The 26,742-nt window shown below is 37.9% G+C and overlaps 2 protein-coding genes across 8 annotated transcripts; one reads left to right on the forward strand and one right to left on the reverse strand.

Moving 5' to 3' along the window:
• Positions 1 to 12: 12 nt before the first annotated feature.
• Positions 13 to 9,758, forward strand: LOC106176487 (uncharacterized). Of its 2 annotated transcripts, XM_024077707.2 has the most exons (17): positions 13 to 77; positions 426 to 475; positions 862 to 962; positions 1,255 to 1,387; positions 1,721 to 1,823; positions 2,053 to 2,231; positions 2,559 to 2,716; positions 3,061 to 3,262; positions 4,232 to 4,290; positions 5,005 to 5,063; positions 5,363 to 5,594; positions 6,521 to 6,726; positions 7,288 to 7,410; positions 7,737 to 7,856; positions 8,132 to 8,273; positions 8,809 to 8,959; positions 9,143 to 9,758. In XM_024077707.2, the coding sequence occupies exons 1-17, from the start codon at positions 63 to 65 to the stop codon at positions 9,231 to 9,233; spliced, it is 2,124 nt and encodes a 707-aa protein (XP_023933475.2). In that variant the 5' UTR covers positions 13 to 62; the 3' UTR covers positions 9,234 to 9,758. The 2 variants fall into 2 exon arrangements, with proteins under 2 accessions (XP_023933475.2, XP_086855397.1); XM_086999271.1 differs by lacking the exon at positions 13 to 77 and having other exon boundaries at positions 84 to 475.
• Positions 9,633 to 26,724, reverse strand: LOC106176495 (vitamin D3 receptor B). Of its 6 annotated transcripts, none has more exons than XM_013558908.2 (7): positions 26,683 to 26,724; positions 19,388 to 19,614; positions 18,662 to 18,803; positions 15,963 to 16,201; positions 15,501 to 15,729; positions 14,621 to 14,848; positions 9,633 to 12,507 (listed from the first exon to the last, which is right to left on the reverse strand). In XM_013558908.2, the coding sequence occupies exons 2-7, from the start codon at positions 19,580 to 19,582 to the stop codon at positions 12,269 to 12,271; spliced, it is 1,272 nt and encodes a 423-aa protein (XP_013414362.2). In that variant the 5' UTR covers positions 19,583 to 19,614; positions 26,683 to 26,724; the 3' UTR covers positions 9,633 to 12,268. The 6 variants fall into 6 exon arrangements, with proteins under 6 accessions (XP_013414362.2, XP_086855439.1, XP_013414359.2 ...); XM_086999313.1 differs by lacking the exon at positions 26,683 to 26,724 and adding an exon at positions 24,796 to 24,915; XM_013558905.3 differs by lacking the exons at positions 14,621 to 14,848; positions 26,683 to 26,724 and adding exons at positions 14,344 to 14,571; positions 21,611 to 21,809.
• Positions 26,725 to 26,742: the final 18 nt, after the last annotated feature.

Consider the following 26,742-nt stretch of genomic DNA (forward strand, 5'->3'; position numbering starts at 1 on the left):
CGATGCCAACCCTCTATTTCTAACTCTCGAGGTGAAGGTCGTATAAAGCGGGAGTTTTCAAGATGGCGTCAAAAAGATCATTGTCAGGCGGTGGAAACGCGCTACTTATATGATTAAGACGAGCCTAGCCGTCAGTACCGGATATTGTTTTGTGACCTTGAGGAGCAATTAGGTTTGGTCTTTGCGGCACGCATGAACAGTAGTCGAACTACCACACCTGGGTCTTTTGTTTTTGACAACTGTTCACTCGTCATCGAGGCGCTTGTTCAAGACTACAGGCTGATATCTACTAGTACTACCAGTGGCTTCATTAGTAACGTTCCCACAATACTTAGTTTTCTGTCTGTGCGTACATACCCTGAAAAAAGCCAGCCTCGCTGACGAGAACAATGGACGTTTCTCACCCCTCTCTAGGATTACCCCTGTCATTGTATCAGCCAGCACAGCAAGATACTGTTGGACACGGTTTTAACAGGTATTTATACATTATTTTGATTCATAACAAAAGGTAATGCTGTAACACGTATGTTGATCACAGAAACTAGGCAACTGTGATCTATCACTCGCCAAGCCGTCGATATCAATGAAAGTGAATCTGAATATTCGAACGTAAACAGTAAATTTTATTTGAGTCTTTCTGTATTTTACCGTGAAAATTAGTGTCTGTAATTCGGCATTCTCACAATTCCACAGAAATGTGGCACAACTTAATCGCTACTGACTTCTGCTTGTCATGTAAAATGTAATCCTACTATGTTATTCCTACCAGCTAACTCGACGCTGCTGTCCATTTTCAATGTTGTCTAGCCATAATATCCTCCAGTACTACTGCCTTTTACCTGTTTTTTTTTTCATTTGCAGGAAACCACTCACACAGGGAAGACTTATATCCCAGTCTGACTCTGCATTAGGAGCTGAGATTTCACAAACTGAAAGCCCATCACAGAGGTTATATAAGCCAGGTACAGTAGCCTCACACTGAACATTTCATCAGACGCTAGAGATTGTTTACTTGGGTTCAAGAATTTGTGAAGTTAGTTAAAAACTGATTGAAATATTTCAAAGTTGAAAGTGTATCTTATATCAATCTAGCATTGATTTGGTGAAGGTAGTTACATGGCTGAAGCAAGTTTTGTTCTAAGAGATGTAGAAAGGTGTTGCCTTAGAGTTCATTTTGTATTTGTGAGTCATGGGGAACTTTGTGTGTCGCCAACTCAGAATTTAAGAAAATCTGTACTTTATTTCATATTTCAGGCACAGATGGAAGTTACAAAGTGAGCTATGATGGAAGCAGTACAGGAGATCTTTCTCCCAGACAGAAGTTGAGTAGCCATAAGAAAGTCCATGCAGACCACCAAGTAGAGGATGTATTATCTAGCCCAAGAAGGTATATACATACATACATACATACATACATACATACATGCACATTCTGTTTTAGCCACCCAAAAGTGGTCAAGGTAACTGATGTAAAATAAAACATGATGAAACTGTTCTCTTTATGTACACTAAGTAACAGTTTCAACCATGGTGAATAATGTGATTATTTTTGTGTAATTTTTGTGAAATGTGTATTTTTTGCATTAAAATGTATTGGATAGAAAACCATTTTGTTGAAGATTATTTGTCAGTGGTGAATTCAAGTTTCATTCACAGTTGTAAGAGCCCCTTTTAAAAAACAATAATGTAGTAAATTAATGAGGTACTTTGCTTGTTTCAGAGCTCAACCAAATCAAACAGAACACCATTCTCCGAAACGTGTCACACCATCCAGACTATTAGAATTATCAGACAGTGATGATGAAGTGGCATTTAAAACAAGAGTGAGTTATTAGATGCTGTTCACATTGCATCTGATTAACTGTTCATAGCAGTTGAGTACCTTTCCATTTTGTTTTTACTCTTAGTAACTGTGCATTACCAGCCAAGTATAGTGTGATTCTGCAGGAAGACAACAGACCAACACCATGTGGTATCATGTCAGTCTCTGTGTATATCCTCATAGTGTGTTGCAATCACTGTCCCCCATGTTACTGGTTTTCTCACTTCCAGAGATCTCCCCGTGTAATGCAGCACATCAAGCACAGTCCAGCGCCAAATGTCCTGGTAGTGGACGCGTCCAGACAGACCAGACAGCCTCTGGACACAGAGGTGGACATCCACATGGGGTTTGAACACTCCCCTGTCAAAGTGATCTGCCACTCCCCGGGGGCCGTACATTCTGACCTCAGGTAATGAGAGGGCTGGATTATGATCAACTTCCTCCCCCTCCCCTCCTCTCTCTCTCTCTCTCTCACATACACACACACACAACATGTATATGTGTTTTTTTATATTTATTTATTATTGGTTCACAAATTAGACCTTTTTAACAGGTTTGTCAAAATAATGAGACATTTGTACCCCATTAAAATACTTATTTTTGAATTTTGTGCATGTGCTGAAAAAAACCTAAAGCTTTCATCACCTAAGCATTTTTATAAAGAAGAACAATTCCAAATGATGATTATTCAGACATTACAATCTTGAAGCATCTTTTCCCATATTTCATCCCCCAGGAACACAGGGGACACTGCAGCAGCCAGGAGGGTACAGGTGGACCAGGTCCCCTCTGTGAACATATTGTCTGGGAACACAGATATCCCACAGTCAGACCAGGAGAGAACAGGACACCGGTTTAAGTCTCCTATGGTCATCAGAGAGGCTGCAGTGGCAGGTAAGTAAACCACAAGTTCTGTCTCCTGTCTTTGTCAGAAAAAGACATAAGGGCAGATTAAGCCAGGTGTTGTAACTGTTCTTGAAATCTAAACTGGCATCAAATTAACTGTCTTAGCTTGTTTGCCTGAATAACAATAACAGGGGATAATTCCCACTCGTTTTGATATTCTTAACTTTCAACTGGTGGCTATATAAAAGAGAAATGACAGTTAGGTGTCTAGGCAGTGTCAGGGCCTTGTCTCAGTGATGACTGGTGGTGTTGTTACAGGTGTCATTAGAACCAGTGTACTAGCATAGTGAACCACTGCTTTTATTATGATATCACAATGTTCCATATTTAAGGTGGCAAGATTGACCATCATTCTGCAGTGGAGACAGTGGATACAACTGACCACTTGACCAGGCCAATGAGGGAGGACCTTCAGTACCAAACTTACAAGCAACCCAGAGTAACCATAGGAGATAGTGGAATACCAGGAGTGGAGCCCCTCCCTCAGAGTGACACTGCCTCTGTGGACGAGGTGTACCATGAAGTAAAACCTAAGTAAGTACACATGTACTGATGACTTACACCAGTATAGTATAGTATAGTTTATTGCCGAATCAACTTGACATAGGTATATAACCAAGAAAACAAACATAACATTTGTGGTAGGTGCAGGTGGTGGTGGCAACCACTGTTAACACATTGGAATACATAAAGAGTGGTGGATGGACAGATATATATATATATATATATATATATATATATATATATATATATATATATATATTTAAAAACACACACAGAGTCGGGCAAAATGACCTTTATTCCTCAGAATCTAGAAAACTATAAATAAGTAGAACAGACAAACTCAATATTAATAGATTGGATCATAAATAAATTAAACCATTTCTGCAACAGATAATGAAAAGTCCCACCACTTGCAACCGAGTTAAGATAATAAAAACTCCTGAAATTGGAAAGGGAAGGGTGGGTGGGAGAGCAAAGCAGAATAGGCTTAAACAGCAAGGTCGGTGTGCTAACGCTAAAAATTATGCATGTTTCGGCTGGCGGCGCTAAACAAAGACTGCCCCAGGAGTGAAAAATTAATAGGGCCTACAAAGTTAAGCTGAATGACCATTGGCCACGCTACCGGATGTTTTTCACGTGGCCTAGTTACTTAGAACTGATAGGACAAAACTTGTTTTTCACATGACTAGTAACAACCCTGGGAAACAAAGGCCAGCTGCAGGCACCTTCCCTGTGTGTGCTTTTAAATACTCCTTATTCTAAGGGGGCACATATATATAAGTAAAACCTAAGTAAGTACACACGTACTGATGAGTTATACCATGAAGTAAAACCTAAGTAAGAACACATGTTCTGATGAGTTATACCATGATGTAAAACCTAAGTAAGTACACATGGATCATTAAAGAATCAAAAGTGTACGACTTGTTCAATGAAGTTAAGATTAATGATTAAATATGTCTTGGTAAAAAGATGTCTTCATTGTACCATTTTTTCTAGGTTGAAGGGTTCAGTGGTAGAGCCATCAGCAAAGAAGGAAAAGAAAAAACAGTCAAAAGGTAATCAATGAAGCAAGAAGGAACAGTATATCATCTTTACACTGCTGATGTTTTTCTTACATCACTGAAAACACTGAAATCATTTATTAATTAATTTTGTTGCTAAAACTGTGAACAGTTCTATCCCTGTGTTGTTAATAGTTCTGTCCCTGTGTTGTTAATAGTGCTATCCCTGTGTTGTTAACAGTTCTATCCCTGTGTTGTTAACAGTTCTATCACTGTGTTGTTTACAGTGCTATCCCTGTATTGTTAACAGTGTTATCCCTGTGTTCTTAACAGTGCCTATCACTGTGTTGTTAACAGTGCTATCCCTGTATTGTTAACAGTGTTATCCCTGTGTTGTTAACAGTGCCATCCCTGTGTTGTTAATAGTGCTATCCCTGTGTTGTTAACAGTACTATCACTGTGTTGTTAACAGTGCTATCACTGTGTTGTTAACAGTGCCATCCCTGTGTTGTTAACAGTGCTATCCCTGTGTTGTTAACAGTAGTATCCCTGTGTAGTTAATAGTGCTATCCCTGTGTTGTTAATAGTGCTATCTCTGTGTTGTTAACAGTTCTATCCCTGTGTTGTTAACAGTGCCATCCCTGTGTTGTTAACAGTGCTATCCCTGTGTTGTTAACAGTTCTATCCCTGTGTTGTTAACAGTTCTATCCCTGTGTTGTTAACAGTGCCATCCCTGTGTTGTTAACAGTTCTATCCCTGTGCTTACAGAGAGAATTGTACCCTCCAGATACATGCAGAGTGGGACATCATCCAGACACAGAGGACAGGTAAGCACTGCACTGAGGAGATTTCACAGGCTTTTTAACTTAAGAGAATGTGTGATTCTGTACTATTAGTGAATATTACTTGTTTTCATCATCCATGATGATTTTTATTTATCTCTTTGAAAATGTCATGATATATGTTACATCTATGAATTTGTAGACATTTAAAATATTACTTATAAATGTCATAAAAATCTTATATTTAAACTAAATACTTACTGCCATGGTCAGCCCATAAGGCTTGTCAGCATTCTCTGCCATCTTCTCCTAATATGTATTGTTGCTGTGCTGGCTTATTTCAGTCATTGGTTGGTAAGAGTGGTGCAAGGAGTAGTGCCACAGAAACAAAGAAGACACATAAAAGACCAGTTGTCACCAAGAAACGTACAGCCCCAGACTTCAGCACCACTCCCATGGTGAGAGGGGTGTCCAAGATGGCCTCCACCCCTGCGGTTGACACATCCTCTTACCCTCAACCAGGACCCATTGATGTCTCCGCCATTGCAGCAGATGTTCCACACCTGAGCATGGCAGGTAAGTAAACCCTCTGCCAAAACCCATTGATGTCTCTGTCATTGCAGCAGATCTCCCACACCTGAGCATGGCAGGTAAGTAAACCCTCAGCCAAAACCCATTGATGTCTCTGTCATTGCAGCAGATCTTCCACACCTGAGCATGGCAGGTAAGTAAACCCTCAGCCAAAACCCACAGTTGTCTCTGTCATTGCAGCAGATCTTCCACCCCTGAGCATGGCAGGTAAGTAAACCCTCAGCCAAAACCCACAGTTGTCTCTGTCATTGCAGCAGATCTTCCACACCTGAGCATGGCAGGTAAGTAAACCCTCAGCCAAAACCCACAGTTGTCTCTGTCATTGCAGCAGATCTTCCACCCCTGAGCATGGCAGGTAAGTAAACCCTCAGCCAAAACCCACAGTTGTCTCTGTCATTGCAGCAGATCTTCCACACCTGAGCATGGCAGTTAAGTAAACCCTCAGCCAAAACCCACAGTTGTCTCTGTCATTGCAGCAGATCTTACACACCTGAGCATGGCAGGTAAGTAAACCCTCAGCCAAAACCCACAGTTGTCTCTGTCATTGCAGCAGATCTTCCACACCTGAGCATGGCAGGTAAGTAAACCCTCAGCCAAAACCCACAGTTGTCTCTGTCATTGCAGCAGATCTTCCACACCTGAGCATGGCAGGTAAGTAAACCCTCAGCCAAAACCCACAGTTGTCTCTGCCATTGCGGCAGATCTTCCACACCTGAGCATGGCAGGTGGGCAGTACTTAGTGAACTTAATTACTGGGCTTAAAGTAAGATGTCAGGAAGATGTTTGAGTATGAATGTTGATCTCATCTTATGGATTGGTACATTTGAAAAGTGGCATGGATTATATTTTATTAAACCTTAGACAAGAATATTAATCTTAGCTAAAGCTTTTCATTGTATGTTTTCCTTCAGGACCTCCAAGCAAACCTACTGCCGCAGTCTCAGTCCAAAGACCTCCGAGTAAAACTTTATCTAGGACAAAACATAAACAGCCAAAGAATGTGTCAGTGAAGGAAGAGTCAACTCGGGAAATGAGTTCACAGCATTTATTGTCAGCTTCTGTTGCTACCCAGGATTCTGCCTACTCATCACACTCTCAGTCTCACACGACAAAGAAGGTAAATATGACAACATTTATCATGTGTCTGTAACTACCCAGGATTCTGTCTGCTTCTCACACTCTCAGTCTCACACCACAAAGAAGGTAAATATGACAACATTTATCATTAGTGTCTGTAACTACCCAGGATTCTGTCTGCTTCTCACACTCTCAGTCTCACACCACAAAGAAGGTAAATATGACAACATTTATCATTAGTGTCTGTAACTACCCAGGATTCTGTCAGCTTCTCACACTCTCAGTCTCACACCACAAAGAAGGTAAATATGACAACATTTATCATTAGTGTCATCATTAAGATTCTGCCTATTCTTTTATCTCTTTGTAATCAACATTGCGGTATTTCAGAAAACATTCATAGTTTACTCTTTTAGTAGGTTAAAACTTATTTTATACATTCATGTTAAACATCTCTGTGATAGGGATTATAGATAGAGAGAAATGGTTTTTATGTAAGTTTTGATTTAAAGAACTTATGGAAGGCATCAAAACTAAACTTCTGTACCAAAATGCAAATGAATACAACATCATAAAGATTTTAAATTTTTTTATTTTTTAGAAGTCTTCCCCTTCTCGAATCACTCAGGAATCTCTGGACCTTCAGTATGCCAGGTATTTACAGTGGGTGTTCCTGGAAACTAAAGCAAAGAAGGAATTTCAGGAACAGGAGAAGCAAGTCGTGGTATGTACAGGTCCAGTTGACTGTAACATTTAACAGGCACTGTTATTATTCAATTTTGTTGATATGAAAACAGTTTTAAGGCCATATAACATGTTCTGTAGTATTTTTCCTCCATCTTTAACTACTGTCGTAAATTCATTGTGTTTTTCTCAATTAAGGTTTAAGTATTGGAAATATAATAGAACAGTTTTATTCCTTTTAATGGATATGAAGAGATGAAACAGTGTTAAAGATTTTTTTTTTTTTGTGTGTGTGTGTGTGTGTGTGTGTGTGTGTGTGTGTGTGTGTGTGTGTGTGTGTGAAATGACATATGTGATTGTCTCCAGGCACAGTTGTATGGTTTGTGGGAAGAAAACCAAAGGCTGCTACAGAAAAAGGCAGAAGTGGAGCAGACATATGAACAGCTGAAGCATGCAAATAAACTGGATGAATTGCTCGAATTGCAGGTATGCAAAAGGAAACTCAGAACTGCTGGAACTACCAGATGGTTATGTTATACACTCAGAAGTACTGGCACAACCAGATGGTTATGTTTTACATGAAAGTTTAGATATCAATAAAGAATACCTCACAATAGGAAACAAGTTTCTTGTGAATTTTATGCCAGTTTAAATAAAAACCTTCCTTAACTACAGCAAGCTTGGCAATTTTGCAATAACTATTAGTCATTGTACCCATGTTGTTAGTTGAAAAGTGAACTACTTGCCATCCCATATTACAGAAGGCTGGTTTAGGTCCAGTAGCAGCTAACCTGCCTGGCCTGAGGCAGCAGTACAGTACTCTGGCCCAGGCTCTGGACACCACACGGCACCAGATACTGTGTAGAGGAGTACATATCCCAGACAATGAGGAGGACTTCCAAGGTATTGACCTCTTTGGCCCCATTCAGAAAAGCAGACTTACTAGTCCGAGGATCAAATATAGTAACCCACTACAAAGCCTGCTGTCTTATCCACTTATAGACACTGAATAGATATCCCGTGGGGAAGTATTCAAGCGGGTCGGCCATATTTGACCCTCAGACATGTTAGTCCCTATTTTGAATAGGGCCTATAAAGGACAAAGTGATAAGGTAAATAAAGGTCAAAAATTAGGTCTATATGCCAAGCTTATAAAGTCATGAAGGTCAAGGTCAGTGAGGTCATTAATATCGTGGTTGATTGTGTCCCTGTATTCCACTTGGCACCAGTGTGATCACTGCATCTTAGCTGGCTTACATATTTCTTTTCTTGGTTACAGTATCATTAAAACCCATGCATACATTTCATTATAATCGTGGCAAAGTGTATAGCACCACATTTCTTAGTTTTAGTCTATTATCATAAGCGTTGAGTCAGGGAGGGCCGTGACATCTAACATTTGTTCTTGGGTTTTATAAATTATGTTACATGATTTCAGAAGCTATGTTATCAGCACTAGCAGAGAGCGAGCAGCTTCTTGGGGAACTTAGTGTAATGACGCGGCAACAGCAGCCTAAAGTGACCTCTTTTGCTAATGCGATCCAAGCTTTAGAGAAAGCAGTTGATGAAGAGAGTAAAGAACTCAAAAGGTATATCTTCACATTTGTAAAATAATCATAACCATTCACTGCTGAGTCACCAATAACTTCTTATAGTGTTATGTGGCATGTATTGTATTCACATATACAAGTCCAATAATCACATAGTTGTACAATTGAATACAGAGAAAGACAAATACAGATGTTAATTAATTCACTTTATTTTTTTTTCAGGTGTCAGGAAATGCAGGCAGCTGTACAGACTTTAGCCACTCAAGAAAGCTCCCTGAAAATACAGGCCGTTCAGATCAGAGACGAGGAATGAGAAATGAATGACTTTAGCCACTCTTGAAAGCTCCCTGAAAATACAGGCCGTTCAGATCAGAGATGAGGAATGAGAAATTAACATCACCCGCAAATTTCATTGACTGTAGACAGCTACTTGACTTATATTTTAACTTGTCTAAAGGGAAGGAATTACCATTACTTCAATGTTTTGTCTAAATGTATTTCTTGCAAGAAGACATCAACTGTCAACTTTGACTCAGAAAACAGCCCAGATGTTGAGGCCCCCCCCCTCCCCTCGCTCCCGTTATAAACCAGTATAACTGGAAGCCAGAACTATTTCCTCAGCATCATCACTTACATTGTTTTCTGACAAAATAGAATACCTTAGCCCCCTAGTACATAGGCAATTGCAAATTTGACTACAAAGTCTGTTACATTATATCAAAATATGTATTTATTTCACTGACATCTGTGGACTATGTACAGAGACCATATTACTGACAACATATTGTATACACTGAAGTATTCACACAGCTATAAAATACAGATATGGAAGAACATATATAGGTAATGCTTTCAAGTAAAATAGCACAGATTATTTTCATTTCAAATTTCTGTGTGCAGTTTGTGATGTATACAAAGAACTGCACTGGCTTTTGGCCAGGGGTGATGTAGAAAACGTTCCAATAATTTTGTCAAGAATGTCTCCCTGTACTGCATGCATTCTTGTAGTTGACTGAACTACTTTTTCAACTTTTTTTAGTCAGAGTGGCATTTGGATAAAACATTTTAACACTTCACAATACAATACATTATTATACTATTCAATTGCACAGTGTAATTAGCGATCCTTTTAAAATATTCAAAACTATATTTTGTGAAAGGACTACCAAACTTGGAAAAAAAGAAAGAACAAAACTTGGTCTTCAGTAAAATAACAAGAATAACAATACATCACTCAGCACCTAATACTTCCCATATCTCCTTAAAACTTACTACCTTCAAACTAGATGATCTGAAAGACAAATACATATGTATTGAAGTTATGCTGGATTACAAAATTATTTCAGGGATTGGATAAAAATAATCCAAGAGATATTCACTGTGAAGTGTGACCATAAAGAAAGAGAACAGACTATATTCATATATAAGCTTAAAGCATGGAAGTATTCATACAGCACTTACAAAAAATATAGCAATTAAGTAACAGGCCATCAACAGACAAGTGCATATGTTACTTGCATATACAGAGAACAAGCATATCTACACAAGAGTGTTAATATACCTCTTAGTTTGTTGGATTAGAAAATCTTTTCTATAGAATATTGTACAAGTACTGACATGTCAGGCAATGTTCATTTTCTATTGACAGCCCAGTCCATAGCCTTTACCATGGCAGTGTAAGTTTTTACTTAATACAAACAGAAAATGAAGTCATTATTTTACCCTTGCTACTACTGTCCTACAAGGCTCTGTATATCCCTGAGCATCACATTTATGTCATAAGCTATTGCACCCTTTACGCAGCACTGCAAGGACGTTAAGATCAAATACAACTGTCACAGACATACCACTTCACAAACGTTGGACAACTCACGGTTAACATTTGAATTAATTACAATGAACATGACCAGTTTCATGTGTATTGCTTGATAAGAATGCACTGCCATGTAGATATAACTACACCTCAGGGCAACGATCATCTTGTTTGACCACTGGTCGGTGTTAATGACATCCACTGTGATCACCTTCGCTACAAAAATATATTGGATTTCTGGATCGATTAACTTATTATGATACAGAGCTAAATCACATCCTAATTTTGTGCATAATTCTTGTCTTTGTCAACTGTACTTACTGTTGATTGTTGATTACTCTAGTAATCATGCGATACTTGGCACAAAACAGCTTATAAAAATATCTTGAATAAAAGTAAATGCAATACTCAAGCTGAATTCTGAAAGACAAGCTACTGGGGATATCCTAAATAACCCCAAGCATAGTTCCCTTCCTCTTCAGGGGTGGATCCAGAATTATTTGAAGGGGGTCTGCAGGGTGGGGTGCAGGACCCAGTGAGGGCAAAAAATATATTTGGGTATTTTAGAGGGTGAAAGGTGCCATTTGGGTCATCCTATGATTTCCAGGAGAAGAGGAGGGAACTCTATATCTGTATGGGTCATCCTATGATCTCCAGGAGAAGAGGAGGGAACTCTATATCTGTATGGGTTATCCTATGATCTCCAGGAGAAGAGGAGGGAACTCTATATCTGTATGGGTCATCCTATGATCTCCAGGAGAAGAGGAGGGGACTCTATATCTGTATGGGTCATCCTATGATCTCCAGGAGAAGAGGAGGGGACTCTATATCTGTATGGGTCATCCTATGATCTCCAGGAGAAGAGGAGGGAACCCTATATCTGTATGGGTCATCCTATGATCTCCAGGAGAAGAGGAGGGAACTCTATATCTGCATGGGTCATCCTATGATTTCCAGGAGAAGAGGAGGGAACTCTATATCTGTATGGGTCATCCTATGATCTCCAGGAGAAGAGGAAGGAACTCTATATCTGTATGGGTCATCCTATGATCTCCAGGAGAAGAGGAGGGAACTCTATATCTGTATGGGTCATCCTATGATTTCCAGAAGAGGAGGGAACTCTATATCTGTATGGGTCATCCTATGATCTCCAGGAGAAGAGGAGGGAACTCTTATATCTGCATGGGTCATCCTATGATTTCCAGGAGAAGAGGAGGGAACTCTATATCTGTATGGGTCATCCTATGATCTCCAGGAGAAGAGGAGGGAACTCTATATCTGTATGGGTCATCCTATGATCTCCAGGAGAAGAGGAGGGAACTCTATATCTGTATGGGTCATCCTATGATTTCCAGAAGAGGAGGGAACTCTATATCTGTATGGGTCATCCTATGATCTCCAGGAGAAGAGGAGGGAACTCTTATATCTGTATGGGTCATCCTATGATCTCCAGGAGAAGAGGAGGGAAATCTATATCTGCATGGGTCATCTTATGATCTCCAGGAGAAGAGGAGGGAACTCTATATCTGCATGGGTCATCCTATGATCTCCAGGAGAAGAGGAGGGAACTCTATATCTGGCCAGTCCAACTGAATGCTCTCAATGACTTTCCTGTTCCACTCAGATAATACCCTCAGGTCCATCAGTCTGACTATCACTTTAGCCAACAGTATCTTGTCATTAGGATGGTGGACTTTAAAGGAGTACTGGAGCGCTTCTATCATCTTTAACTGGATTTTCTCTACTTGAGCAGGATTTTCCAACTCACAACGGTCTGAAATGTGTCAATAATAATAATAATAATAATAATAATAATAAAGGAATAGATAGAGAAAGTATTCAAAACCTTAAAAGAACCATTCATGTAATTAAACATTATTTACATATAATTCAATTAAAATCTTTCTTTGATAAAAATACTTAAAATGACTCTTTTTTTCAAAACTTATTCAATGAAAGAAAATTGCTCTGGCCTTATTCAACTAAACACGGTGAAATGTAGAGAAGAACATAAATCATGCAAATAAACAGCATAATAGGAGGGAATCAAAATATTAAACGGGAGTGTACACGTAATCTCCAAGTTACAACATGGTGAATACTAAGTGCAACAAATTTAAATGTTTGCCTCTTTTACATGTTTTAGAGTCATCATTTCCATATTGTTACACTATCACAAGTTTTGATGCCTAACAACTGGCCAAGGCAGTCACTCGTCAATTATTTTAGAGTTGACCTGCAGTCACTTGAAGTCAATTATTTTAGAGTTGACCTGCAGTCACTTGAAGTCAATTATTTTAGTGAGTTGACCTGCAGTCACTTGAAGTCAATTATTTTAGTGAGTTGACCTGCAGTCATTTGAAGTCAATTATTTAGACCTATGGCTAGGTTCTTGGCTAGGTTCAACCCAAAGCTGGAACACAATCTGATATTGAAGACCAATTATCCCAGCTTCAGTTGCCAAGATGTGACCTCATCCAAAGTCTATAATCATATGAAGATGTGACCTCATCCAAAGTCTATAATCATATGAAGATGTGACCTCATCCAAAGTCTATAATCATATGAAGATGTGACCTCATCCAAAGTCTATAATCATATGAAGATGTGACCTCATCCAAAGTCTATAATCATATGAAGATGTGACCTCATCCAAAGTCTATAATCATATGAAGATGTGACCTCATCCAAAGTCTATAATCATATGAAGATGTGACCTCATCCAAAGTCTATAATCATATGAAGATGTGACCTCATCCAAAGTCTATAATCATATGAAGATGTGACCTCATCCAAAGTCTATAATCATATGAAGATGTGACCTCATCCAAAGTCTATAATCATATGAAGATGTGACCTCATCCAAAGTCTATAATCATATGAAGATGTGACCTCATCCAAAGTCTATAATCATATGAAGATGTGCTGGGTGCAGGTAACAACATCTGTATCTGTCACAACATGATATCTGCGACAACTTAACTATTATCTAAAATCTTAAAAAACACAGGAAGAATTCACAAAGACATTAGGGAGTTTGTACTAACAAATATGTGGCATCCATGTAAATGCACTGCTAACTCTGAGGGGTTGAACTCCAAAACCAAAGGTACATTGAGAAGGTAGAAGAGTCTTAGGATTTTGTCTTTATTCATATGTTATTGAATGCCCCCATATTTTAGTGTGCATTTACTGAACCTTCCTATACACAGTAAGACTGGGTTCCCATGCCTAGATTGATCCATCTGGATCGGCCTAACTCCATGGGGAGTCTCATTAAATTGCCATCAACTTACCTGGCTTAAATGTCTGTCACGCCTATCGAAGCAGCAAGGGTAAAGATAATTACCCCCTAACAGCTTTACTAGGCGTGACAGACATTTAAGCTGGTTAAGTGATAGCAATTTGGTGAAACTCCCCAGGGAGATAGAACGATCCATATATCTGTGGAAATGGTCCCTAACGCCAGGGACATTCAATAGCTCAGTACATGGGTCATATTCTCTGGCTACCCACCATGTTCTCTGATATACTGGCTGTCTATACCATTCCCACCATACTGCCTGTCATCTACACTGACATGATTACCTCTACGGAGACAGACTCCTACCTGGACTGACTATGGCGATTACTGCCACCAACAGAGTTTCAGGAAACGTCAGGCGTAATTTCTTCATCTGACTACCAGTAGCAAACAATGCTTCGACCCATTTGGGATCATTATATAGCATCTCCAACTGTATGCGGTGGACAATTCTGCCATTTACTGTAGTGAAGTGACAATTCTCTGCATCAAAACGTCTGTGCAGCATGATTGTCCGGGCCTCAAACCTTGCGGCTAGAATTAAAAAGAAAGCAGTGGAGATATCTCAAGCTGGTATACTTGCCTTGGAACAGAATGTTTACACTTGCCAAGACAGCGTTCTCTTCCCTGGTCAGCCCTAGGGCCTGCCAATGTCCTGCTTCTTTGAATAATGAATCAGCACGGATTATGTTGGTCACTTTGGACATTTCAGAGCAGTGATACGTTTTCCCATGTACGGATGTTACACACTGATGTTTGACATTGAAACGATAAACTGCACTTGCCGCAAACCCAGTTTCAAAGCGATTTGCTAAAAATGAGAAGAGAAGGAATGATTTAGTTGAAGCTAAACTACACCTATATCACCCCAAATGCTGCCCCATCTCAATGTGTGGCCATACTGGTCCTAGGAATGATGGCAGCAGGTCAACACAAAACAATATAAAACACTCCATCACATATATATATATATATATATATATATATATATATATATATATATATATATATATATATATATATATATATATATATATATATATATATATGAAATGAAAGATTATGCACACACATATATATATATAACATAAAAGCCATGCAGAACTTGGTTCATAAAAAGCCAAGGGACTTCTAGGTATCCAGGCAGTCTCAGAAAAATTATCTGCTTCTTAAAAACCTATAGCCTCATTTTAACTCTTCTGAAAATAAAATTATGGCACACAAAATGTTTGCTGAGAATATGTAAAACTGGAAGACAATTTTGTGCATAATCTTTCATTTCATTTCTTGCAATTCTAGCTGGGGTATTTACACAAATAACGTTTAGACAGCTGACTAACAGTGCAGGAAACTAAAGGAAAAAAGTGCAAACTTTATCATAATTCCTAACTTATAGAATTACTGACTCTGAACAATGCAGATATTCTTAACAGTTTGACAAGTACATGCAACCACTAGTTTACCTTTTATAAGAGCAGCCTGGTCATTGAGTGAAAGCTCCATAAATCCTGGAATGGCTTTGGCAAATCTGATCAGTTTCTTCACCCCATCTTCAAGCGTTTTGGTCCAGTTCTGTACCATAGACTTCCTATCATCTATGTCTATACCAGTCAGTTCATAGAACATCCGGTACTCTTCTTTTGTGATTGGTTCCAGCTGCCCAAACATTTCTTGTTTTAGTTTATAATGTTCCTGGAGGACAAAAGCAAGAAAAGGGAGTTGAAAGAGCTGGATCTTTTAACCAGACACTAGGCCAACATATGATTGTGATACTTATTTATATAAAAAGGTTTCTCAGCAAAAAACAAAAAACAAAAATTAGTCAAATAACAGATATTTTTGATACTTGTCTCATACTTTTTGTCAAATGTAAATTATTGAAATTGATATCTTGTATGTTAAAAGGATCAGTTTGCACATTTTACCATGAATTCTTCTTGCTGCATTGCAATCTTTTTATAAGCATCAGGCCCAGAAGGTTCTAGCTCTGTATAGGCCTTGGTTAAATACTCAATAAGCTGTGTGATCTCATGTTCTTTCTGGTCCCGAGCTTGCATATAGAGAGGATGGACGTCTGCAGGATTATCATCTTTGCCTTCCAGTTTCCTCACTTCTTCTATGTCTCGTGTTCTCTTGGCGTGTGTATATCTACCTGTTTTTATAGCTAGAACAGACAGAAAACAGGGATAGAAAACATGGAGTATTGCTCATGTAAAATCAAAGATAAAAATATGAATTGGGCTTTTAGGTCAACAATGAGAGAGAGAGAGAGAGAGAGAGGAGGGAGGGAAAGAGAGAGAGAGAGAGATAGAAAGAGAAAGAGAAATGAGAGAGAGAGAGGGAGAGAGAGAGAGAGAGAGAGAGAGGATATGATGACTTAGGTCATAGGATATATATATATATATATATATATATATATATATATATATATATATATAGTCCAGGTCAGCAGACAGTGACCTAGATCAGCAGACAGGTTACAGACAGCATGGGTTATCTAGAGTTTCAACAGCTATCTTCAGTTCAATAAAACACCGCCATCCCGCCACTCCTCAGTTCAATCTATACTAAGATGCTGATCTCAGAGTCAGCAGGCTGCACTTGTCAAACACTTTCCCTTAAAGCTTCCATTGTACAGTGTGCTAATGTCACCTCTCATATTGCTTTGATTGAAATGGGGGCTATTGACACTTTGTGATAACACAACTGTGTCAATGTCCTCAACATAAAGATGGACCACATGGATGATAGCCACTTTATCTCACTGCCTTTAAATACTGAAAAAATTAGTCGTTATAATTCTTTTCTTTAATTTTAACAGGTCTAATTCAGGGGTGGATTTAGGTCGTCTTCTTGGTCTTCCAAAATACGGCCAGATTTTCAAGTTTACATTGACTGATATCTAATTTTTTCTGTCAGAAGAAGGTCGAAAATAGAGGATGGATCAATAAAGATAATTTGGAAGACTGTCAGAAAATATATCTGGATCCACTCCAGTAATTGACCTAGTTCAATCAAGCTATCCATCTGGTCATTTTAAGAGCTAATTTTACTATAGCTGTACTTTTGATGATGTTTGTGTCTGGTTACCTATAAGGTTAGGACCCTGATATATCTGTCAAATAAAAAGTCTGATCTATAGTAACCTGAAAGGTTAGTATCTTAACTGAATGGTCTGTCCAAAAGATCTGATCAACCTGATAGGACAGTACCTTTACTGAAAGGTTGATGTGTCCTAACATTTCTAGCAGTTTCATCATATAGCCCTATGTAATATCTGAGAACTTTATCTTTATATTTGAGGCAAATTTAAAAATAATTAATAAATATTAAATAAAAAGATGAAGTAAACATATATCCCAAATTAACAATAGAGTATAAATGAAAAACTTTTTGAATTTTTTAGTGTCAGAATGCAAGAATAATTTAAAGCCAAAACCCCTCCATCTCTTAACCCTGTAAATAAATAGAGAAGTGGTATTGCACAATATCACACTGACTCCAAATAAAGCTGACTTCATCATGCACACTTGGCAAGTCACGAGATGCTGTACTATATCAATAAAGACCTTTCAATACTAGCCATACCCAATTACCAAACCACAGAAAGCCTACAACAAAAGAATAATCAACAGAAAATTAAAAGAAAACAAAACAACTTGGAAAAGTTTATAATTTGATCTTAATGTGTAGGATACAAATTATTTTATCACACTGTTAGACTTCATATCAATTATTAGCCATTAGTTTTTAAACCAAAGCCTGCCTTTAGGTGACATGGTGCAGAAATAGTAAATGAAGTGATAATAAAGATGCATGTAATGTCTCCCCACACATTGAAAATGCATGAGTAACAGACCACATCATCTAGCGATATTTATGAAGTGAATGTCCCCTACTATGTTACAAGTAACATTATCTAGCCTATGTTATTCAGTTAGTAAAACTGCTCAACTGACATCTTTCTTCAATCACTTTTCTCAATGCCAGTTAATTTCACATAAACACAGGGGGTCAAGTTTCCAAACTCCCAATGAAGTTCACACTAGCAGCATACAAAAAGAGCCTAGCTGTTTTGAATTCAAATTATTTGCTGGCTGATAGAACAAGTTCTACAAGATGTGGAAAATAAAGATAAACTGTACATGCAGACTATGGATATATCATATATTGTGGTAAGGATTGGCAGATATTATCACTTGTAAAACAGGTGACATGAACTCAGAACAGGTGACATGGTATAATTTAACCTTTGTCTACATTTTTCATTGAAACATATCTCAGGGGTGGATCCAGAGATATTTTCTGACAGGCTTCCAAATTATCGCTGTTGATTCATCCTCTATTTTGGACTGTCTTCTGACAGAAAAAAATTAGATGTCCATCTGTGTACAGTGGAAAAATTCTGACCATCTTCCAGAAGACCCAGAAGACATCTTCCATCAGCCCCTTATATAAAAAGCTAAAATTCAATTTCAATCACCAAAAGTATAGAGCACTGCAGCAGTGTCTGTCATATGAGTTCAGCCACTCAAAGGACAAACTTACTTCCAGTTCAGTTACTCAGGCTATCAAACCATGTGGCCTTCTAGCCAAGTGACACTGACCTCTGATATCAACTTACCCTTCTTTGACATCCCTACGCTGACACACTTCTTATAACGACAGTGTGCACATGAGTTGCGTTTCCCAGGCTGTATTCTGCAGTTGCCATCGCCCACACACTGATAATCTTCCTTCCTCTGTAAGCTGCGGCGGAAGAAGCCCTGAAAGAGATAACAGCTCTAAAGTGCTCATATACTTCCTCAATAGCAGGGTTCAATTTGAAATGAAAAAGTCTGAAAAAAGTTCTTATTATGAAACAAATCTCAGATATATTTATAACATTTTAATTGTTGGTCATCATGAGTTCATTTTCTAGAATATTTTGAAAAAACGCACTTCTGGTAATCAAAGCACTTGCTTCAGGCTTGTAAGCGTGACTGTTGATTTTACTGAGATTTCATAAGACACACTACAAAACTGCTAAAAATCTCTTTCTGGTTTATAATAATTCTACTCCACAATTGATAACAGTAACACTGGGAGATAACAATAGCACTATTCTGTCAAAACACCAGAATTTAACCAAATTATCCATTTTCAAAACATTAAAAAGCTACCTTGGATAGAGTGTGTGTGCGTGCTTTAAAAACAGATTTTAGGTATTTACATTTACATTCTATATACATATTGGTAATATTCAATTAACATAAAAACATTCATAATATGTTTTTTGGCCCAGAGAAAAAATATTTTCAACTCATTCCAAAAAAAAATGTAGGTAACAAATTTAATTGGCAGTCCTTACCTTGCATGCCTCACAAGTGTTGATTCCATAGTGTAAACCTGAAGCCTTCTCCCCACACACACGACATGGAGGGAGTAGAGGAGAGGGGGGTTTGTCTTCCTTTGTAATACTGTCACTGCTACTGATGATGTTACTGCTGCTGATAGCACTACTGTTGTCTACCTCAGGACTTGTGACTACAGGAGAGGAATCCATTGGAAAAAGACTGGAAGTGACACAGCTCTCTCCTAAAACAGATAGAAATGTAAACATTGATTTTACTTTCAGCTATAATCTTCACTCCTCTCTGGGCACATTTCTCCCAGTGAAGAGCTGACATAGCTGGTAGTCTAGAGAAGTTAAACTGACCTGGCCCCTTGATAACCAGTCTTCTGTATTGACACACCTCACCTGCCTGTAATCCCATACACAGCTAGTATACACCTGACCACAGTGAATCTCACATGGCCTGCCATACATCATGATGTAAGCAGCTTAATACAGGGAATACTAACAAGGCACAATCAATAGAAGTAGTAGGCAATACCTTTATAAACACAGGTCAATCCATGGGAAAGAAAACATGGAGCCATCATTGATCAGGAGATGTGGAACTGTTGTTCTAGCTGGTCCATATGTGCAATACTATTATATACCTTTATTCAAAAAGGGGAATAAATGGCAAGGTAAAATCTCATTTTTCTTACTCCCCTCATGCAACAGAAGTATTCTCTAAGTCTTCAAGATAATGGATTAATCTATATAGCCAAGTATTCTGCTAGTACTGCATCCACACCTTTTATTCATAAACAACACTCTTATCTGTCAACCTTAGCAAGGAATCGTGACAAATTTCCCTCAAAGCACTCTCCAAATCTCTGACAGCCAAGTCCACTAATATATCTATGTGGTAACACTTATTATTATTTCTGTAGTATATCATGCACTCCTACAAGTACACAAATAACCCATGTAGAGGAATTCTATTGGTTAATATGGAGATTACTCCTACATCATTTCTACCCCCACTTACATCATATCATTTGATTGGGAGGCACCAGCACAACCGCAATGATACTGTGAAAGGGTGTAGAGACCATCAACAAATAACTTACTCCTACATAACAGTTCTACATGGCATCTAAACCTACATACAACCATCCACACACTATGATAGGGTGTATGACCATCACTAGTAACTTCACTTTCCTTTCCATAAAAATACATGTACACGCCGCTGGTCAACATAGAACAAATCCACTCTGTAAGTAGGGACTCTCGCTAAGTGCAATCAGCTTAACTGAATGACACAACTCAACTTGTTTCCAACATTATTGTCTAATCACCAGTTTTTCTGTATTCTACTTAATGCCAGGAGGAGGTGTGTGTCATTTAGTTAAGCTGATTGCAGTCAACAAGAGTCCATGCGAAGTTGGGTTGATCCATGTGGATCAATGCTGTTTGTGGGAATGGGGCCTTAGGTTAAGGCAACTATTTTATCTTGTGAGCTCTTTAAAAAATTGCAAAAACTTTTGTGTATATAACAAGCAAGAGTATTATTTTTAAAGTCCTTTTTCTATATTTTTCCACTTTAGCGTCATTTTGTACCTTAACTGACTGTACACCCCTGTAACAAAACTTGCAGGTAACTACACACATCTTGCACCCAACTGTCTGAAGGACTTTGAAGGAATTTGCAAGAAAAAAAAAATGCAACAAATTTACAAGAGCACCTAAAGCAAGAAAGTATTCAAATTTGCAGCAGACATCATTTGCATGGTAACATTCCCTCTTGTATGAGGCCAGATATATATATATATATTGATTGGGGGGGGGGGGTCTTTCTCAACTCTTCTCAAATTGATCATGAGTTTAACTTACAAGCATACATCAAAGATAGGAAAAAGCTGATCTAGCAACCACCCCAACTTTATGAGAAAAAGTGTAAAATAATTAATTTTTAATCGATATTTTAAAATATCTAAATACATGTGTGTCTATATTTTGCAAGACAAGCCTTTACAAAACTCTTGGAAAATCTGTCCAGTTCTCTTAAACTTACATGTGCATACATGTTATCAAACCCAATCAGACAAAACCCATGGCAAACGGACCTCCCGGTCCCACTGAAAACATCCTAGCCTGCCTGACTGTGTTAAAAAATGCAAGTCATCTCCTCACTGCAGAGATTACTTCAACCATAACACATGACATCACCCCAAACCCTGTGTGTTCAATGCTTACCAAAGACATCATGTGCACACTCTATAAGATCTCCCAAATCATCCCAAGGTATAGGATGCTCCATGTTAATACATGCCATGTCCTCCTCTGAGACAGTTTTCATGATTGCCTGGCTGGGTTGTCACACCCAGTTCACACCCACAACACTGGGCTTGAGAGTCTCTGAGCCCAGCTCTTATTTAAATGACCCTCTCCATAGTGAGGGTGCACACGGTGAACATCACACTTAGAGAATTAAAATGGTTCACAATATCCATATCTTTCTGTATCTACTGTAGCTCAGTGCAATAACAGCATAATGCTCTACTGATCACTGCATGAAGCTCAAAGTAAAAAGAAAAACACAGTACTAATGAAGTACTCTTTAAAAAAACACCATTACTTTTTTATTTCTTGCTCCTCTAAAGCCCCATTATAAAAGCCTTGAGAAACTGACGGAATCTGACGTCACCTATCGATAACCATTCAGACTGAAGGACCAGTGTAAAACGTTGGCATAATAGTTCCATACAAATAAGTACCCAAGTACTAAGCAAACACCATGTTCTACCTTTACTTGCTATGGAGATGACAACAAACATTGCTACACTGCATTATATACTGTGTCACACAATTACAAAGTTTCCACACACTAACACATCTATAACCCCATTGTACAATCCTCCTACAACTTCTATATAAAACATTTCAAGACATTCTTTACAAGGCTTGGAGAAAGGTATGAACACAGGGTATGGCCCATATGAAGAGGCTTGCTCAAGAGAGTAACAGTAAAGGATTAGCAGAGAGGATTATACACCTGGGCACTTATGTTGCAGGGGGCATGGTGACCTGATTAAGTCACATGATGTGGTACATGTGATCAGTGAGTGACTGGGGCAGATCACAGTACAGATGTACTCTAAGTCAACACCAGCTGATGATGAGAACTTAGTGGGATGATAACACATGGTAAAATAGGTCATCTTCACTGGACAACAGTGGTTTGATAACTTAATAGACTGATGCAGAAAAAGCTTTTAATAATCTTAGGTTTATGTCATAGACTGATCAGTAATTACTGGTATGTCCATTCAAGTTTCCCCTCTACCTCTTACTGTACTTTATGATATTTCAGCAGCATATGTGACAAGTTTTAAGTTTATTTCATACTTCAGGCCTACAGACCCAGAATACATAGTTCAAAACATTATTTTATGGGATGAAAATACAATAAGTAACAAACGTTCTAAATATAAATATGAAAATAAAGTCTAGATATACATGTACATGAAGTCCACATATTATAATTTTATCTTCTGATTTTGTTACAATGATATAAGTAACCTGCCAATCTCAGGAGCAGATCCAGAGATATTTTCTGACAGTCTTCCCAATTATCTTTGTTGATCTATCCTATTCCTCCATTTTTGATCGTCTTCTGACAGAAAAAAAATTAGATACCCATCTATGTACAGTACAGTAACCTTTAAAATCAGACTGTCTTCTGGAAGACCAAGAAGACGGTCTCAATCCGCCACAGAATCTTTTTATAAAGTCACTGTTTTGCAAAGATGTATGTTTGGTATGTACTGTTTGGTTAAGCCTTTGTATTAAGTATGCTCTTGTAGGACATGAATCTCTTTTTTGACATAACTACAGTATATCCTTTTGAAAAACAGGCAATGCACACAGATCTATTTTCTGCCTCTGTGCCGTTATAGCGTCCCTTTTCTATTTGTAAATCATGATTCGATACTATACATTTATACAGACATCTTCTGTGCTCTGCCACAGTAACAAAGCAAAGATATTCCTAATGTACTTAGTATTTTCAGATTGTGCTTGCTGTTCATGTGCAATCTCAACAGACACATTCATGGCCAGAGCTTCAAAGGGACAAGCAACAAACTTGGTGAGAAATACATAACAAATCAATGTTTTATCAGATTTAAGAGTGTTCTATGGTGATAAGGCTGATGCGTCTTGTAAATTAATTTTTTTAAGGTAATAACTGATACCTCAACATTAACCAGGCAATCAATCTCAATTTTATCAAGTTCTCCACCAATCTCAGTTTTATCAAGTTCTCCACCAATCTTAGTGCCTGATGTAAAGTTCATGTGGAACATTCATACAGTAAAACAAAAACACAGTTTGTACACAATAAATTGGCTGAAAACAAACCAACTGCAGTCATATCCATGGCATTATATTTTGCATTCATTTTTCACTTCTGTTCTTCCTTCACAATGGTTACAAATGAACATAAGCAATGGTACACACAGGAAAGAATATACCTTTTTAGGCCATTCTGGCATGTCTAAGTTTGTTGTCAATAATCTACATGGCATTACTTAGAGACTAAATAAACATAGGGGTGGACAGAAGCAGTCTGTTGGGTCTTCTGGAAGACAGTCAGAATTTTTAAGTTTACATTGACAGGCACCTAATTTTTCTGTTGAAAGAAGGTCAAAAATGGATAATTTGGAAATCAAGACTGTCAGAAAATATCTCCAGATCCTCACCACGTCTGGATCCCATCTATGGACCTTAGTCAAAGCCTGGGAAACAGGACTCACCATTCTTGTAACCAAGGTCCATAAATGGTGGTTCAAAAACTCATGTTTAATTTATGTCATTTAGTCTCTGGAAAAGAATCATTCTGTTTCATCATCCTTTTTAGAGACCATGAAAAAAAAACTGTTTCCTAGTTGGCAAAATATTCTTCAGGCATTCAAATCATTGTCATTAGAACCACTACTGTCTACTAGTACCATTCATCACTGTTATCACTGGTTGTCACATGAACCCGATTGTGTTTGTGGAAATCAAGACTGTCATGTTTATATAACAAGATTTAACTAAGTGCCAAAAGCACAAAATATCATCAATAAGATATTTTAATACCTGTATTAGAATGAATAAACAAACTTTTTAGTATCTGCATTTATGTTTATATTTCTCACAATCATATAATTTGAATAAACAAACTTTTTAGTATCTGCATTTATGTTATTATTTCTCACAATCATATAATTTTGGGCCTGTAATACAGATTTTACCTGAGAGAGATGTCTACGCTGAAATATAATTCACAATAATAACACTGATTACAATTTAACATGTTTATCTTAAAAGCATCCTATCTCAGGGTTCTCGCCATATATAATTTTCTTCAAAAAAATTGAATTTCTCCAACTTACAAATCATTGGTCAATCCATCTCTGCACTTGCAGTCAATGTTTTACACCATTTCTAATTAAGTAATTTATGAACTCCACACACCTCCACAACATCATCAGATCTTCTGAATGGCCTCAAAGTCACATCTTGAATATGTGAAATATTATTTCACATAAAACTGTATAACTTACAGAAATATTAACCAATCAGACTGCATGGTTTTCCTACTGAAGCTATAGTTAAGTCCTTAAAATTTGTTTCTTTACTGTAAGTTTGAGAATTATGTCAGTGACGGTTTTCCTTAAATGGTCACTATGACAACAGTGCCCAAAATAGGGTTTTCTTCAATTAAAATGCAATATTACAAAATGTTTAACAGCATTATCACCACCAATCTTTATTTATGTACTGCAGGTAACATGGATGAAATAGTGACTAGCAGAGGTCTTCAAGCCCACGGAACTTCAAAGTCACACCTTAAAAATGCCAAGAGATAACTGTATCAAAATGAGTTTATTTCCATTTTCAACACTATTTTTACATAATACAAAATAAGGAACTTTCTACCATTTTTATATGATCAACTAAGAAAATTGCTGAAATGGTAAAAATATCAATAGAACAATTTTAAATGTTCGTTTGGCTCCATTCTAAGATTCTACACATACGAAGGAATGAATCTGACAAACTGCAATTACATGAGTTCGTTTCCATATTTGACACTTTATTACACAATACATGATAACACATTTACAGACATATCTGTGTCTGTACATAAAAATGACTTTGGATCATTGAGCGCATTCTCAACGAATTAAGCCAGGCTTTACAAAGCCGATGACCTAAAAATGGCGGACGTACATGAAAGAAAAACCGCCTAATCTTTTAATAGTCTCTCCGCCTCCCCACACGTCGTCCCTGCGGGGTACAGTAATTAAATCTCGGCTCCGTTCGCCATGCGGAAGCTACCTGAGAAATATTAAGTGCGCATGCTCATCAGTTAAACTCATGGTGAAGAAAGCATGGCGGCTGAAGGCGATCGAAGGAAAAAAGCTCTTCTATTCTATTATCTTTGAAAACAGAGACAAAAAAGGAATAATTTGGCCCGTAGAGCAGCAATGAATCGACTATCTACGGAGATAATATCACCAGAGATATTCACGGAAATATTAATGTTCGGAGCCGAGATTTAATTACTGTACCCCGCAGGGACGACGTGTGGGGAGGCGTGTGAGAGGCGGAGAGACTATTAAAAGATTAGGCGGTTTTTCTTTCATGTACGTCCGCCATTTTTAGGTCACTGGCTTTGTAAAGCCTGGCTTAATTCGTTGAGAATGCGCTCATTGTCAATATAGTCTACCTTAATTATAGCATGTGTTACTGTTCTCATTATTGGCATCACATAAATATAATTTTAGGCATGTGACTCTTAAAATGAGAAATAAGAACATCATGTTTAGGAGGACAATAAGGTGAGCAGAATTCTTGTTGCGATGTTCCAATGTTTTAAAATACTCCGCGCAGAGCCTCGTTTACATTACTTCCGTAATATTCTTCCTGCCTTGAAACAATTGATTTGTATTACACATCCGAGCAATTGATTTGGGGATGTGACGGGTGGCTATTAAAATTCTGGAGACTAGTCTTTGAGTTATATTTACTCTGCCGTAACTATAACTTAACTAAAACACACTGGACGAAGTCATGGCATGAATACGCTAGCTAGACCAGGTGGTGATTTTCAATTACCACATTCGGAACATTTTAGCAACATGACATTGGATTTCAAGCAAATATAAATAGTAAAAAACAATCTATAACTTTCCCTGGCCCTCTAGTTTTGTTCAATATAGATTATATTCTATACAATAGTACATCAACAAACAGGTTAAAAAGTAGAACTTCACCTGATGAACTTTTTGGTTCCGCATCCGTTTACCTTATTCCGTACAAAACACAACAACAAA

This window comes from Lingula anatina, chromosome 1, assembly GCF_051362555.1.
Source record: "Lingula anatina isolate TDL-2025a chromosome 1, LinAna3.0, whole genome shotgun sequence".
NCBI lineage: Eukaryota > Metazoa > Brachiopoda > Lingulata > Lingulida > Lingulidae > Lingula > Lingula anatina.

Excerpts from the sequence above, each read along its gene's own strand:
- LOC106176487 (XM_086999271.1), top strand. The coding sequence starts at position 390 with ATGGACGTTTCTCACCCCTCTCTAGGATTACCCCTGTCATTGTATCAG. Across the intron at positions 2,717-3,060 it reads CAGAGAGGCTGCAGTGGCAG|GTGGCAAGATTGACCATCAT; the intron begins GTAAGTAAACCA and ends TCCATATTTAAG. Across the intron at positions 3,263-4,231 it reads TACCATGAAGTAAAACCTAA|GTTGAAGGGTTCAGTGGTAG; the intron begins GTAAGTACACAT and ends CATTTTTTCTAG.
- LOC106176495 (XM_013558905.3), bottom strand. The coding sequence starts at position 21,713 with ATGAAAACTGTCTCAGAGGAGGACATGGCATGTATTAACATGGAGCAT. Across the intron at positions 16,202-18,661 it reads CGTAGGGATGTCAAAGAAGG|CTATAAAAACAGGTAGATAT; the intron begins GTAAGTTGATAT and ends TGTCTGTTCTAG. Across the intron at positions 12,508-14,343 it reads AATCGCCATAGTCAGTCCAG|ACCGTTGTGAGTTGGAAAAT; the intron begins GTAGGAGTCTGT and ends GACACATTTCAG.